Genomic DNA, 17,353 nt, shown 5'->3' on the forward strand with positions numbered 1-17,353 from the left:
ATATTCGGCCAGGAGCGTGGCCGAATAGCCGAATATTCGGCCAAACTATTCGGCTCGATTAACGCACGTACGAAAATTGGCGCCCAAACCGCATTATGGCAAGGATCCTGCTCTCTGTTGGCCCGCTGTCACTACGCTTCGCCAATCGCGTTAATTCTTGGCAGTTGTAGCGGACAGACAAGAGTGTCATGGAAGTATGTGATAAATGATGATATCAAATGTGAATAACGATGAAATGACCTACACGTGTAAATAACGGAAAAAGAACAGAGAAGGACCGCAAAGTGAAAATGTGAAAATAAATAAGAAATTGAGTTGATAACAAAATCGAACAAGTGGAGGCAGCTTATTGGCACAAAATTCGCGCCAGTCAATGCCAAACAATTGCTATCATAGACTTCGGAAAGCTAAATGCTTGTAATGAAAGTCACTTAGCGTGGACGGGCGAAAGCCTGGGCCCGTTCGGGCTATCAAGCTATCTCGAATCTGTGAAATCATAACTGTGACTTATATCGACGTCCTATCTGTCTCTTTTCTCCGTAATCACCAGGCTGTCACGTAATTGTAAAATGGGAAATCTACGACGGAAAAGTGACGAATCGAATGTACCGTGAGCGCGTATTATAATGTATGCATAAGCATACGTGGATTAGAGCGATTAAAAAAAAAGATAGGCAGGGTCAGAGCCTCAGATGTGCGAGGATTCTCCAACAATAGACGTGTGCGTGTGCTGATCTTTGTAATTATAAATTGTGAATACATGTGACTAATATTATTTTCTTTTTTATTTTGTGCATGTTACAAGTTATAAATAAATATAAACAAACAACATTAACCCGATAACATTAAATCTAAATAACAAAATGATTAATTTACTGTGTTTTTTTTATTTATTACTCCTGCTTTTAGGTATTCGGTATTCGGCCGAATAGTGAAAAATAGGCCGAATAGGCCGAATACCGAATATTCGTTACATCACTAGTTTTCACGTTTGTCATGGCGAAAATCCGCTCTCGCAGAGGTATGTTGTGCAAAATGGTAGTAAATATTTTATTGCTGCTTCACTGACATGATGATAATGATAATTGTACAATTTTTATTTCTTGCGTAAGAATTTAGGTGTTGTCACAAATGCATTTTTTAACAATGAAATTTCGAGAATGTTTTTAGTTATAAATAAACGAATTTGTGCATTCCACATCGTGTTGTAAATTGCCGAATTTTTGATGGTCCAACCATTATTTTGTTTTCGATTGTTTCATCTCATGCATTTAAATTTTAAATCGGCCGATTTTAGATTGCCGCGCGTACCCCTTCATGCAATTTCGCGTACCCCCGGGGGTACGCGTACCACTAATTGGGAACCACTGGTCTAGAGTAATTTTTTCTTATCTTTATATATCGATTGTTTTGTACAGATTGCTGAATATATTCTTGAAGTTACTATTTTTTATTTTATTTTTATCTAAAACCATTTGATTTAATTATATCTATAAAACACAAATTTACAATAATATTTACAAGTATTATTGCAAATTTGTGTTATTTGAATTATTGTAAATTTATTTTTGAAAAACCGTAGAATAAAAATAAATCAATAGATTTTATTTGCAGATTTTATAATGTAAAGTAATATGTTGTCTTCTATACTAAACGAACTGCACCCTTCTAGAGCCTCAGGGTGTAAAATGGCTTTGTTTACAATATACTATTTCTCTCTTCATAACAAACTTCAGGGGGTAGTGTGGGTCAAGCAATGTAGGACTAAAACCTTTTTCTGATAATAAGCTAATGAAAAATATTCATATACAGAATTTTTATAAAAACTCTGCATTTTTCTATAAAAAAACACGATGTTTTGCAGGAAAAGCACTTTTACGGATGCAAGTATTGTTTCAAATGTGGTATTACATTCACTGTGTTTTTTGTTTTCTAGCAAAGTCATATTACAGTTTACCATAGTTTTGTATTTTGTTTATCACGAAATTAAAATTATAATTATATTTAAATTTCCGAACAAAACAGAATATATTTATTTATATAAATTCGCTAAAAATAATAAGTTTCTAAATAATACATTATAAAATAAATAAAGATTTATACTAAAATTTTTTATAAAATGGCGTATTATAAATTATTCTGATTTTTTGTGGTAGTTTTTGCATAAAATATTTCATTCATATTATAACGAATATTTTAGTAAAAGAAAATATGCTATTCATATTTCTATAAATTTATTTACTTACATATTACCTATATTTACCTATATACCTATTTACAAGTTTGTTTCAAGAATTTATGACTATTTCCTTTAAATAATTGTACAATATCTCATTCTTCGTCTTGCTCTTGGTGTGTCAAGTAGTGCTTTAGTTTTGTGCGTGCAATTTTATTGGTTTCGGATATCTGTCAGCCAGTTGTTCTGCATTATCCAATAAGTTTATGATAATTCTATTTATTCCGGAGATTATTATCTAATTTTTAGCGCGTAATAACTAAAAAGTAAAATGAGTTTTTAGAATAATCCTTTCCCAAATTGCGTGGCATCCCGACCGCACTTTGAGCGTTTCACAGACACCATTTTTTTTCCATAAAATTGTAAAGTTATTGGCTTCGCTTATGGGCACAATTATAATAGTTCGCGACTAACGGACAGTATTCGATGTGGGAGATTCGGAATTTACGGCGGGTTTAAAGATTCAACTCAAAGGTATCGGATGTTGTCGGTCCGGATTTCGTGAAGAGACTCCCCCGAGAGTGGGAAGGAAGCATGTTTTATAGTGTTTTGCTAGGAAAATCGGTCACGTGATCGGTTGTTATAGGAGATAAAGGTTATAGGTGTTTCCGGGACCTAAAACAAGTGACAAAATTTGGACGCTAACTATAAACTTTTGTGCAAGTCGAGCTGCAAGCTGTGTGAGAACAATAGAATGTTGACAGTTATGGAACGACGGTTTCAAATGTTCCCAGCTTTTTTTCAATCCGTTATATAACAGAAGTAAAATAATTAAATTTTTAGAATAATAAAATTCCGGATCTGACATTTCTAACAATCCATAATAGATGTTGCTTTATCGGTCACGTAATCGGTTATTTTATGAAAGAAAACCTCTCTAATAGCCGTACCCCCTAATCAGCACAAGTGCCGCCTACGGGACCAGGAAGATGCGTTTTTATGTCATGCTGATTTGTTTTTCCTAGTTGCGATGTTGGAAATTTATGCCAGCGGGTACTAAAATCACACCCTATATAAAACATTCTCTCACCTTGTTGAGAAGTTGAAAGTATCAATAATTGTTACTCATCAATCTCTTCTTCTTCCTGTTCTGTATCAGTGTCTTTTTCTCTTGTTTCACAGATATCAGGTTCACCTTCAGATGATTCGTCATCATATATAATTCTTTCCATATCCATATCTGAGAGTAAAAAGCGTGCATGCTCCATATTAATGCAGTTGATAACAACGCTGTTTGAACACTTCACTGCTCTAACAAAACTACAAATGCAAACGAATTACGTAGAGATTCGCTGAACTTTGTAATCTGTTAGCTAGATACATCTGTTTTCTTTTAAACAAAACAAACTGCAGCTGTCTATCCAGAGCGGGGGAGAAGTTCTTGCAATAATTCACACTACGTCTCAAATTACTCAGCGGGGAGAAGAGTTGATTGTTATTGTGAAGGGACAAGTCAAAGTTTATCAATTTTTATTTGTGCATTAAACAGGGCCGGCCATCGGGAGTGTGCGGCGGATGCTATGCACCGGGGCCCCGCGATTGAGGAGGCCCCAACATTATCGCGTTAAGAAATGAAAATAATACTGTGGCTGTCGGCCATATAAAATTATATATATATTTGTATATAGTCATAGTTTTAATGTTTATTTTATAATTTCTTCTATCTCTTTTTGTCTGTCTTATTTCTGGAAGTTTCTGGTGACCGTTATTGTCTCTGGGTAGGATTAGCCGTTCTAAGAATTAAAGAGAACTGTTATAACTGATCTGTTGTAACTTGATCTAAGTGTTAGGTCAAAGGTATAAATTCCTACATACTTTTCGAATGTCTGAGTAAGTTCTTGTGTAGTCGTCACCCCAGGTCAGTTGTATCCGAGAGTGAATAAAATCTGATTTTTCTGATATTTCTCATAAGAAACAAACTTCAATTATTATTAGGTATGTAAATTTTGAAGAGAAAAGATTAATTATAAATCAGTCATTTATAGGGTTTATTGAAGCAACTGATGTGACGGGAGAAGGACTAGCAAAAAGTCTATTGAAAACATTAAGTGAGCCTGATTTAGATATGAATTGTAGAGGGCAGGGATACGACAACGGTAGCAACATGAAAGAGAAATATAAAGGTGTACAATCTAGAATCGTAATTGCTAATCCCTCATGCAATATATGTGTCTTGCCTATCACACTCTTTTAATTTATTAATTCGTGATTCCGCTTCCAGAAGAACATATTGTAAAATATTTTTGGGGATATTGCAACGTTCATATTGCTTATTTTCTGCATCTACGAAGAGATGGAAAATTCTAAAAAAGCATTTAAACATTACTCTTAAACCATTATGTAAAACTCGTTGGGAAGCCAAAATAGATTCGGTTAAAGTAGGGTATACACAGTTTGAACAAACTTGTAATGCCCTAGAAGAATTTATTGATATAAGTAACGATAATACAGCAGTATCCGAAGCTAAAAGTCTATTGGATTCAATACAAGAAATGCCATTTATTTTATGTTTAATAGTATGGTTTGCAATGTTGTCTAAAATTAACGCTATCAATATACTATTTCAAGCGAAAATAATTATTCTTGAGTCTACTTTTAATTTAGTCAATANTAGAAGTAAATATCCTTTCTTAGGTGGATGTATTCTCTTGAGAATGTTGTTAATGGTAATATACCACGTGTTATTAACCTGTAAAAACGTTCATTATTACTGCAACATTTCAATGGAGAACATACGCATTTTTTAAAGGTTGTAATTATAAAGGTTTTATGAACAATTGTAAAAAGTGAGTATCATGTTATGTTTTTTTGTGATGTTAAAAAATATATGTTATAAAGTAACAATTATAAATATATTGATATATTAGGTGCACCGTATTAATGTGAATATGTATTTAAAGTGTTTTTTAAAGGGCTGTATTTTTAAACTCTTTCCAACGTTATACACCGGGGTTTTTTAGAAAACAGAACCTGAGGTAACGTATAAGTGTAACAATTTTTTAATATTTATATGTAAGTAAATATTATCTACACGCGAAGAATTTGTCATCTCACTAATTGTATATAATTTTTAAGTAATTGTATATAAAAATTTTTTAAATAGTTTGTACTTTTGAACTTAAGAGGGACTTAAAATACAAATAAGTCCGAAATGCATTTGACTAACCAATAAAAGAACCTGAAAGCTGTATATGATAGTCTACAGAACTGAAAATCGAATTAAAGAGACACATTCACAACGAAATAGCAGCTGCCATAAGTGATTTTTTGAAATTATTTATTGTTTCGTCGTGATTTCGAAATGCAATTTTTAATCGTAACATTAATTATATTCTCTCTGCCTGATATTAATCGAGTCTTGCCCCTGTATATCATACTGTTCCCGACGACAACACAATCATGCCGGTCATCTAACTCCTTTCAATTAACTATATAGAGTACTCTTTTTATATCTGGTTTAGTCTTTCATCTGTTTCACTCCGTTCTCCAGATTAAGGAAGGACAGACAGGAAGTGGGAATTTATAGGTCTACAATCTATTTAAATTGCAGCCTAAATACTGAAAACATACTACTGTAACGTGAAAGAGTATTTAAACACACAACAAATTGAGTTTTCGAATAGAGCGAATTTTATCCAAAGCGAATTGTTCGAACACGGCTGTTCAGTATTGTATTTCAACTAGGCATAAGTTTCATTCACAAAGCCCAGGATTAGATGACTGGCAGGACTCTGGTGACCAAAAACTCATCATTAATCTTACGCTCGACCGATGAAAGTCGTTAGGTCTTAAGAACGTTACATCGTCACTGTAAAATAATACATATGAGTATATTCTATCCGACTAATACATACGAAATACGAGTTATGTATTTCGATCGTGTGTTTTGATATTTTCTTAATGATGCTAAGTCTAGAAGATGATAGGCAAATAATATAATAATATAATATTTATTATTTAGAATTTTGATACTATTTACTAGTACATTTTTCTTTAGGTTTGTATTGTAGAATCTATGTTTATTTTTCATTTTAAAATTTTGTAATCGGAAATTTAATTCCAGTGAAACAAATAGAAAAGAAACTCATTTATATCATCACGTTTATCTTAAATATAAGGCGAGGTTCCGAAAGTAGTGAATCAATTAAAAACTCAGTTAATTAAACGATTGAAATTATTTTTGTTGAAGTCATTTTAAATTATTTTTGTGCCTTCTAAAAATAGAGATCGACCTCGAAATAATAACTAGGCCTTAGTTCATCTTCTTCTTCTTTAGCAGTTGGACTTTTATGTTCTTGGAAGAAATAAAAATTATCGGGTTTAATTCGTAACTGGTTTTCTGGAATTAAGTCTTTGCGGTCGATCTTGGCGTTGAGTCGACTCACCGAATTTTTTCTCAGGAATATTACAGAATTCAACACCCCTTGTCCTTCTCTGTCGCATTCCACATACCTCGTAAATTCCCTGTTACCGCCGACAACCTTTACGTCTACGTAGATCTTTATACATGTTTTTTTAGAGTGAATTACGGGAAGACGAATTCTGTAAATAAAACAGTTTTCTTTTACAGAAATTTCGCAATTAAACTTCATTCGCGCATTGACTTCGAAACATTCGCTAAATCTTCTTAGAACTCGGTGGTTATAATGAAACAAAGTGTAATAGAAGCGATAATCTCTCTGGTATTCGTCTGTGCAGAGGTTGGCTGGAATTTTAGATTTGTCTTTCAATTCACTCGAGAAATAATTTCTGATTGCTTCGATTTCTTCGTCGGTTAAGACATTTGCAACGTTGAAAATGTCACGTTCAAAACATTTTTTCCCCATGGAAAGGAATCGAATTTTAGATAAGAATGGTTCGATAACTCTTCTTAAATTGGTCTGTGGTATAACTTTGATCTTAGCCCAGATGCACACGATGTTGAACAAAATGGATTCGTTTAACTTCTCGTATATCGGACGAGAGAGAAGAGTGTTTATTGTGATTTCGCTGCATTGTAAATACTCGGGTCTTCCAAATATTTGACTTCCTTTATGATCGAACCATTTCCAACACTCGTACATTATGTCGAAATCATTCATTTTCCAGGCGAATTCGTAAATAACAAAAACGTTAATAAAGTTAATGTTTGACAAAATATTTGTATGGCAAATAGATACGAAGTCCGCGGCTCCGTAATGTTTTCCAAATCGATACAGATCCATTGCTTCTTGGATTGTTCTTATGTAAGTATGTTCTGATTTCTTAAACCTATAATTGAATATCAGTAAGACATTTCGAATTTATTATATTTTACTGATGGAAAGCTTAGAAATAAATCACTTTCAGACAAACTTACTGAATAACTCGTTGCATGAATTCGGTGGAATAAGGAAAGAAGACTTTGAAAGATTTTGTTTGAGGATAAGAATTTATGAATTCTCTGAACAGACGACTGAATTTATGAAAATCGAGCAAATTAAGATCGATTTGGCCATTAAAACATTGTATATTAACTGATTCCATTGCTTGAACGAGACAATTAATTTACACTGTCATAATTACACAAGAAATAATGAAATGTAAAAAGTTATTAAGTGCGGAGTATTGTTTAGTCGTGACGTTATATGCATTGTTAGAGTTATACCTTCGTGTAACTGTAAAATGATTTATATCTATATTACATATATTATCGAAACTGTTGTTACTTAAATGTATATATATTAAGCTCAAATAACGAAAAGCTTGAGGCGCTAACGCCTACAGTCGCCACCAGAGGGCCTCCCGTGGATGACGTGAGCGTTTCGTCAGACCACCGCGCTTATTGGACCTGCCACGACACAGTTCAGGTGTGTTCGACAAGAGCTCCGCTACTTACGACTAAACAAAGGATTGTAGTGCCAATCGACCATCGTCCACGTTGGTGCCTACATTTGGTGAGCCGAACGTGATAACTCATCGGATTTACAAATTTCGCTAGGAGAACAGAAACATTTTACCAGGTACGTGAAAGAATGAGTGAACCCGTGGTCGGCCACGTGGCCGTCAAGCCGCCGCCATTTTGGACCGAGAGCCCAGCACTTTGGTTCGCCCAGTTGAAGAGCCAATTCGTCCTCGCGAATATAACCCACGATGAAACGAAATATAGCCATGTAGTCGCGAGTTTATCTGAATGTATGGCTACCGAAGTTGAAGACATTTTGGCCGCTCCTCCGAATACCGACAAATACAAAACGATTAAACGGGCACTGATCGACCGCTTGTCCCAGTCCGAAGCCCAACGCCTCGAAAAGCTTATACGTACCGAAGAGCTCGGCGACCGCACACCATCGCAAATTCTTCGACGCCTAAGAACTCTCGCAGGTCATACGGTTACCGAGGACCTACTCAGAAGTATTTGGTTGTCCCGTCTTCCCACCGATATACAGAAGATACTAACCGTATCCGAGGGCACACTCGAATCTCTCGCTAAGATCGCCGACCGCCTTAGCGAAATGTACCCCTCGACACCGAATATCTCCGCCACGTCTACGGCCTCTGCCACGGTCGATCCCAGAATCGCCGCGCTCGAAGTGCAAATCTCCGAACTCTCAAAACAAATTTCCGAGATGTCACGACAATATGGCCGTTCTCCACCTCGCCGCCGTTCCTCGAGCCGTGGAAGACTCGGTCGACGCTCCCCACCTAACACCTTCCCGAACAATATCTGCTGGTACCACGCAAAATTCGGCGCGAATGCCCGACGCTGCCGACCACCTTGTTCGATGGGAAACGAGAACGGGAGTCAGTAGAGACGGCGACTGATTCCAAAAACTTAAGCCGTCGCTTATTCATCACAGATCGTACGTCCAAAGTCGCATTCTTAATCGACACTGGCGCCGATGTCTCCGTTTATCCTGCTTCACGCCTTCCAAAACGCTGTGTAGAAGACTATCAACTCTTCGCAGCGAACGGCACAGCAATCAAGACATACGGCTACGCAACAATCACGCCAGACTTCTCTCTTCGACGAAACTTTACATGGCGATTCATTGTAGCTGACGTCACACAACCATTGATCGGTGCCGATTTTTTATCACATTATGGACTTCTCCCAGACCTTCGCAGCAAACGTCTCATCGACTCGACAACGAAGCTGGTCAGCCATGGACATATCCTCAGCGTCACTGCACCGTCAGTACGAACTATTGCCGGCAATTCTCCTTATCATCGACTACTGAGCGAGTTTCCCGAGATAACACGTCCATCTCCAACCATCGCACCCGTCCGACACTCCACCGTCCATCATATTATCACGACGCCTGGACAACCAGTGCGCTGCAAACCCCGGCGACTTGCGCCGGACAAATACATTCTGGCTAAGCGCGAGTTTGAATTCATGCTCGCTCAAGGGATCTGCCGACCGTCCACCAGCAGCTGGTCATCGCCATTACACCTCGTCCCAAAGAAGAACGACCAGTGGCGACCCTGCGGTGACTACCGTCTACTCAACGCACGAACTGTACCCGACCGTTATCCGGTTCCTCACATAGAGGACTTCGCATCCACTCTTCACGGTTGTGGGTACTTCTCAACCGTCGACCTTGTCCGTGCTTTCCACCACATCCCTATAGCCCCAGAGGATATCCCGAAAACGGCCGTCACCACACCGTTTGGACTATACGAGTTCAACTTCATGTCTTTTGGTTTGTGTAACGCTGCGCAAACATTCCAGCGCTTCATGGACGAAGTTACTCGTGACCTCGAATTTTGTTACGTCTTCATCGACGACATACTTATAGCGTCCCGAAACGAAACCGAACATCTGCAGCACCTACGCAAGTTATTTACCAGACTTCGTGACTATGGTGTTGTAATCAACGCATCAAAATGCGTATTCGGAAAGCAAGAAGTACAATTCCTCGGGTACCTGGTCAACCCAAAAGGAATCCGCCCACTTCCGCAAAAAGTCGAGGCAATTATCGAGTTCGCTAAACCAGCCTTTGTCGCCGCCCCAACCAGCACGGAAGAGTGACCCCCACCACCAACGGACCTCGACGAGACCCAACCACCGGTCACAATCCGCTCTGAACGACGGGTACGCTTCAACCTGAAGTATCGTTGAAACTCGCGGGGGAGTACTGAGGCGCTAACGCCTACAGTCGCCACCAGAGGGCCTCCCGTGGATGACGTGAGCGTTTCGTCAGACCACCGCGCTTATTGGACCTGCCACGAGCCAGTTCAGGTGTGTTCGACAAGAGCTCCGCTACTTACGACTAAACAAAGGATTGTAGTGCCAATCGACCATCGTCCAAGTTGGTGCCTACAAGCTTATTGAGCGAAAAAAAGGTCTACAACGCGTTGTCTCTTATTATATCATTCGCAACGCGATATTCGTGTTGTGGCTTTTACGATATTTGACCACTACAAGAAATAAAATGTATGGAGAAAAATACACATTTGTGCTAAAGTAGGTGCTTGATGTACTCTACACGATGACATAAAAATCAGCTGCTGAAGTTAAAAACCACTGTGCAACGGATTTATTACGTTTAAAAGCCACCGCAAGTTCTGAATGTCAACTAATAATGAGGTGATGATAAAAAATTACAAATTTCTTTTTCGTTATGATTTATTTATCTTTCATCCTTTTATTTAAGCAAGTATGAAAATTATTTCCGGCGTACAAAAATGTAACTTGGTTACTTTTCAACAACTTTAATTATTCATGAAAATCTGTTGCGGTGCTCAAGATGTCAACATTTCTAACAACTAATTTATTAAAAATAATTACTTTGTCAAGAACTTTTATTAATAAATCGGCGTTTTTTATAAGAATTGAGAATGCTGCAGAGTTATTTATTTTTACATGAACTATTACTGTGACATTTTGAGTTGCATTTTATGTTTTTTCAGCGACGTTTGTATTTTTTATCATTACGGTATCTTTCACAGTGACACATTATAAACCCTCGCTTACTTCCAGATGTTAACGTGGATGCTTAGAGAAGTGTTAATGAAGCTGAGGGTATACCCTGAATGTTAATAAAAATTGTAAATTATTACGAGCGTAAAGTCGATCGAGAAAACCTTCCTTGTTTTTTCAGCTTTTTTGGCTTTTGTGTGTACATAATAAAGGAAAGTATTGGACCTTCTAGTGTTTTGCAAATCTGCACGTTTTGAAACGTCCTAAATCAAAAAACGTAAAAAGAATACAAAAAATTTCGTTAAAAAATGTTAATCTTGAAAATTACTTATTGAAAGTTAATATAGAAAATATATTTTAAACGTGTTTATTGCTCTGAAATTTTTGCAACATTGCCAGCATAGGTTATTTTTAAGCATATTCCCTGTAGGCATTTAGCCCTGTAGGGATTTTAAGATTTTTAAGTTAAGATTTTTTCTGTTAGAAAGCTCATTTTGTAGACCCACAATGCGGCTGTTGATGAGATGAAAGGCCGACGTTTCACGACGGGTCTCCCCGAATAATTATTGGGGTTTTACTTCGAATATGATTCTCTTAGACACGGGCGCCCGTACATTAGGGCACTTGAGGCACGTGTTGGGTTGCCCTTTTTTAATTCCCAAGAGGACCCCAAACAACAGAATATTCGTGACTTTTAGCCTATTCTGCAAATAAAACAGAAACTAATAAACCACATTTGTCCATTTTCCCATGCAACTTCGTCGTATGTTCACCAAAATTCCATTTTCTTTTTGTGGCTGAGTTAGTCCCGATGCAATAAGCGCCAACTTACCGGTAAGCTGATATGGGAACGACCTTTAATCAAGAAGATTGAAGCTCCTCGTATAATGTAAAATGCCCTTTTTTATAGCTTCGCCCTCCTTTATGTAGTCTGCAGACGTCGCTGCCCCAGACCCGAGGACTCTGCTGCTCCTTATTTGCTCGACATCCGGCCATCTTGCAGTACAGATGGCAAGTTAAAAATATATTTTCAAAATTAAAAGATACACTCGCTTTACGATGACTCACGAACGATTCACTAATCAAGTAATAATATCTAACGAGCTTAAAATTGCATTTTCAATGGATATATAAGAATTAATTCGAAACGTCGACAAAGCAATGTTTTAAGACAGGGGTGAACAAGATTTTTACTCAACGGGCCAATTTAAATTTTAAAATTTTTTGGCGGGCCACACATAAAGTAACACTTATTAATAATTTACAAAACTTTATTTATAATGAACATAAGAATAAAAAATATATAAAATTTTAAAAAAGTAAAGATTTCATATACAAATTTTAATGCAAAATAAAAACAAACAAGAAAAGAACATACAAACAAATTTACTTGAAATTTTTAATGAAAAATTTGCACTGTCTTTTCGATACAAGCTGATCAATATCAGCCGGAATTGATGAGGTAGCTACACGTACGCAGCTTTCTAATCATGCATCACTCAGTCTTGATCGGTGGTCATGTTTGATTAATTTCATGGTTGAAAATAATTGTTCGCAAACATACGTACTTCTGAACAGAGACATCATTTGCTTTGCATTTTTTGTCAAAAGCGGAAATTTCTCAGGGCTCACATAAGATGTATAAAAATTTTCGTTGTTTACTGAGAAAAAAACATTTTTTAAATCGGTATTATTCTGCATGTCAATCACTTCCATTTGAAAGTCTTCGGGTACTGTATCCACATCGATATTAAATGGCGAGGAAAACATTTTCATGGAAACCGCTCTCTCTTCAGCTTTGAACATTTGGAATCGTAATTGAAATTCGTTGATTAAAATGTCTATATATTGTGCGTATTTTTGAGTAGTAGTAACGTTTTCTTTTAATCTTCTAAATGTGGAAACTGAGACACATTATTCTGCAAAAGATGCTGTTTCCACAATTTTAATTTGCGCTCAAAGTCCTGAATTTTATCATACGAATTGTGAATAAACTGTCCTTTGCCTTGAAGTTCCACATTAAGATGATTGAGATGCTGAGTCATGTCGATCAGTGGCGTACCGTGGGTGTCAGCTGCCCGGGGCGGAAAAAAATTTTGGCCCCCCTTATTTAGGTATTTCAATTTAAAAGACCAAAATTCAGTTTTGTCACAGAACAAGCAATGAAAAATTCGGTGGTAGTGCAGCGACCTGTTTAAAATAGTTCTATTGGATATTAGTTGTGTATATGAACGCGAATAAATCGTACAGTAATACCTCGAACTCACGCGATAGGTGGGACCGAGTGATAACCGCGTAAGTCGAATTCGCGTAAGTCGGGGTATAATTTCTCAATTTGCGTAAAATCCAAGTCAGATGTATGTAAACTAATGAATGTTCTCGTTAATCTTATTTCGTCTTTTGATTCGTTTACGGTTACAAGAAATCGCCACATAGAGTCTCTCAAAGCTCCCTAGATATAACAAACACAGAAATAAATAACACAAAATAAATTGTAGCTATGTGTCGATTCCGCGCGACAAGTCCGAACATGTAAGCTGAACAATAGTGTGGGGGGAGTCAGTAATCAAGAGTTGCGTAGCGCTCAAACAAGAGACGAATCGACGAGATTTGAAAATCGCGTAACTCAGGGTTCGCGTAAGTTGGGGTAGCATAAGTCGAGGTATTACTGTACAAGCAAAAAAAGGGTCAACAGGTTTCGCAGGAATTCCTCGGTTAAGTTAGGTTAGAACGTGTGTCTACTCTGCGCTGCCATGACAGTCCACATAAGTAAAGATTAACCTTTCATTTTTTTAAGTTGCTGTATTTACGTAATTTCTAATATGTGACCGAAGGGTCGGCACCTCTTTGGTGCCCTGTCAGGATGACACCACCGCGTCTCGATGGACACGGAAGCCGCGTTATTTAGGTCACGCGAGCGGTCGCGTAACGGAGCGATCAGAGTCGAGATAGAAGGAGAGACAACGCACCGGAAGTGATTTACTCAGACGCTTTTTTAACGTAACAACTGTTTAATGATTAACGATAGGATATACATTAGTGCCGCTGTTAGATACATTAGGGCTGCTATTAGATACATTGCTCGCTTTAGTATATAATAGTATTAAGATATTAAGATATTAAGATATTACGTTTCTTCCCGTTTTGAGAGAGAGAGTTTACAGAAGTTCGCGTGTCGATAGTTACCTTGTTTGAAAGCTTGATCTGGATCCCCGTCGGTAAGACAGAAAGTTCGGGAAGTCCAATAATCCAATAGTTCTTTTTCTTTGATATTAGGTGATTCTTGATATTAGGCGATTCTTGATATTAGACGATTTTTTGGATATTGGTCACAAGCGATGAGGTATGTATCCCAAGGAGCACAGATTTTTCGTAGACGTAATCCAAAGGAAGAACTGGCGACGACTGACTCACTTTGTTGTCGTGTCTAATGTTGAATTGTTAAAATCGCGCTATTAGGTCGAAAGGTGCTGAGAAAGCGTCGTTATTACGCCTGAGAACTTAGCAGATGTTTAGCTCCCAGTTGTAAAAGTTGACAGTTATTGAACAAAAGTATAGCTGTACTGTGATCTTATGACACCGTGAAATGAAAGTAGGACTACGATGTGATCTTATGATGAGATGATATAAACACATCCGAATTCGGATCCTCACAAATATAATATAAACGCTCATTTTATGTTGAGGACAGACTACTTACTTTGTTAATCAGAGAATCTCCGTAAAATAATTTAATGAACAACACAGTTATCAGCACAATGATAATGTCTTCCTTATACAACATTATTAAAATACACTAAATGTGGTAACGAGTAAAAGGATAGTGGAATTTAACAATGCAGATAAAAGCGAAAGTCGCAGATAAAAATATGAGTGATGAGACAAGGAATTATGCAAATTAATGCTTATAAAGTTTTGCAAATACTTCACTTTAGTTTCGCATTTTACAAAATAAATGAAATAATAATCATCATTATTTTTGAGATGGATGTCATTTACAATTACAGTAATTTATAAAGGCACAATGTACCCGATGTACCCAAAAATGTACCCGATTCATAATATTGCTGCAATATAAAAAGGCCCTTCTAAGTAGGGCACGAAATGCAGTCAATTTATAACGAAACGGATCATTAGAATGTGCGGGGATATATAGTGGGCTATGTGTAGGTTTAGTGTACACATTGGTGGATATATGCCCATTCTTATTAACAATATTGATGTCTAAGAAATGTATAACTATGCAACTTTTTTGTTCTAGCTTCAGATTTAGGCCATCTTCGTTGTCGTTGATACTTTCTTTATACTGCGGCAAAATTATGGACAGAGACAAAGAAATCGACAGGATTAAACGGATAGCAGAATTCTTAGACTACAAGAAAAACATAATTGCCGGCATTCTTAGAAACTTTGAGATAAAGGATACAAAGGTCTCTAAACAAAACCCTAGTAAATACATAAAATTCACTTACAACAAAAATGTAAGAAACGTTACGATGGAGATTGCAAACCTAAAAGAATCAACGGTGATTTTAAAACGAGCTCCTAATTAATTTAAAATTCTAAGAAACGATAAAGGGGATATTAGGAAAGAAGATAAAGCAGGAGTTTATAAGATCCCGTACGAGAACCAACAATTAAGATTAAAAAAGGAGTACATAGGAGTTACAACGAGGAAATTGGGGATAAGGGTCAGAGAGCACAAATATGATGTTAGGAAAAAATCAAACGCAACTGTGCTGGCCCAGATGGCCCAAGCCCAAGGTTCCGTAGTAAACTTATAAAGGTATTTACAATGTTGTGACGTAACATTAGGGTAGCGTGACGCCTTAGTCAATCTCCACGTTGCAAATCGCTTATAATTGTCCACACTTCACTGATTGTTTACACTTGTCACTCGAGTGTTATTTTCTCTAGTATAACGCAATTCGTATTCTTTTACAGAAAAGAAATAAAGTTTATATTCGAATGTAGGAGAAGTATTAAAAAACGATATGAATTCATTATGAAAATGGAACTTTTGGTGGTAAGATGTACGACATTATCAAAGAAGAATGCGAACGTAACTGCCGAGTTTCGTAGCAATTGATCGAATGGCCTAAAAGTGTATAGCGAACAAACAACCTCGTTTATATATATAGATGTATATCACAAACAATAATATACAACTGTTCCAAGATACATATAAATACGTTGATTAACTGACTTCGGTTTGTTATAAAGTAGCCCATGATATTCTGATAATTGAAAAAAATAGACTTTTTCACCCATATAAATCCGAAAATTTAAAATGCACGAGATAAATACTGAGCTATGGTACAATGATGTGTAGCTGTTCACAGTTTAACTAGAAAAGAGGATCATTGTACTACAACCAATGGCGTGCCGTAACATTTGATGATAGGGAAGCTGTGTTTCTGTAAAAAGCCGACTTCCAGGGGAAATTAGTTAATTGCGCGTTAATGATGATCTAGGGTCCACTCGTATCCTTTGTTTGATAAGCCAGTATTAACCCAGACTTCTCTAAATGTATTTTTAATATCACAATTACATTCCGAATCGCTAACCACAATATAAGGGCTAAAACTAAAAATAAAATATTAAATCATGTGGTGGATGTACAGTACCAGCAGCGTGCCGTGACATTTGATAGGGAATCTGTGTTTCTGTAAATAGCCGACTTACAGGAGCAATCAGTTAATTGCGTCAGGGTCCATTCGTATCTGTTTGTTCGATAAGCCAATAAAAACAGTGCACTTCTTTAAATGTATTTTTAATAGATTATCTGACGTACTTAAATAAATAAGCAAGTTTAGTATAATTATCTCTGTTATCAGATTCAATAGATCCCATAAACCCTCTAAATGCCAATTCTCGCTCTGAGAAAAACAACTAACATCTATTCATTTAGAAATAATATATTTATTAGCCGTAATTAACTCGTTATAATTTTCAATATTTATTTTATATTGTGTAATAATGTTAAATTCTATTCCGCTTTGATTTCCAAATTGCTTCAATTTTACGAAAGAATCGATGTGACATTTAAGATTTTCGTGTCCTTTGCCAGCTTTACTCAAATTATTTAAATGGTCAAAGACATTTTTATTCCACACACACACACACACACACACTAATTTTATTTGAAAATAGTAGGCATGGCCAACAAAACAATTTTTGCAGTTCTATGCATTCACAAAGCCATTTTGTGCCTTCATAAATTTTATCGTAAG

General features: G+C 36.6%; 2 protein-coding genes across 2 annotated transcripts; one reads left to right on the top strand and one right to left on the bottom strand.

Moving 5' to 3' along the window:
- Window positions 1-6,239: 6,239 nt before the first annotated feature.
- On the bottom strand, window positions 6,240-7,800 carry LOC111614794. Its single transcript, XM_023356156.1, has 2 exons — window positions 7,575-7,800; window positions 6,240-7,486 (listed from the first exon to the last, which is right to left on the bottom strand). The coding sequence occupies exons 1-2, from the start codon at window positions 7,739-7,741 to the stop codon at window positions 6,451-6,453; spliced, it is 1,203 nt and encodes a 400-aa protein (XP_023211924.1). The 5' UTR covers window positions 7,742-7,800; the 3' UTR covers window positions 6,240-6,450.
- A 429-nt stretch (window positions 7,801-8,229) lies between these two features.
- LOC111614798 (uncharacterized protein K02A2.6-like) lies at window positions 8,230-10,229 on the top strand. The gene is made up of 2 exons (XM_023356161.1): window positions 8,230-8,787; window positions 8,904-10,229. Exons 1-2 carry the CDS (start codon window positions 8,230-8,232, stop codon window positions 10,227-10,229), a joined length of 1,884 nt encoding a protein of 627 aa, XP_023211929.1.
- The last annotated feature ends 7,124 nt before the right edge of the window (window positions 10,230-17,353 follow it).

Source organism: Centruroides sculpturatus, unplaced genomic scaffold (assembly GCF_000671375.1).
Source record: "Centruroides sculpturatus isolate CEXI.00-Female unplaced genomic scaffold, Cexi_2.0 scaffold1847, whole genome shotgun sequence".
Taxonomy (NCBI): domain Eukaryota; kingdom Metazoa; phylum Arthropoda; class Arachnida; order Scorpiones; family Buthidae; genus Centruroides; species Centruroides sculpturatus.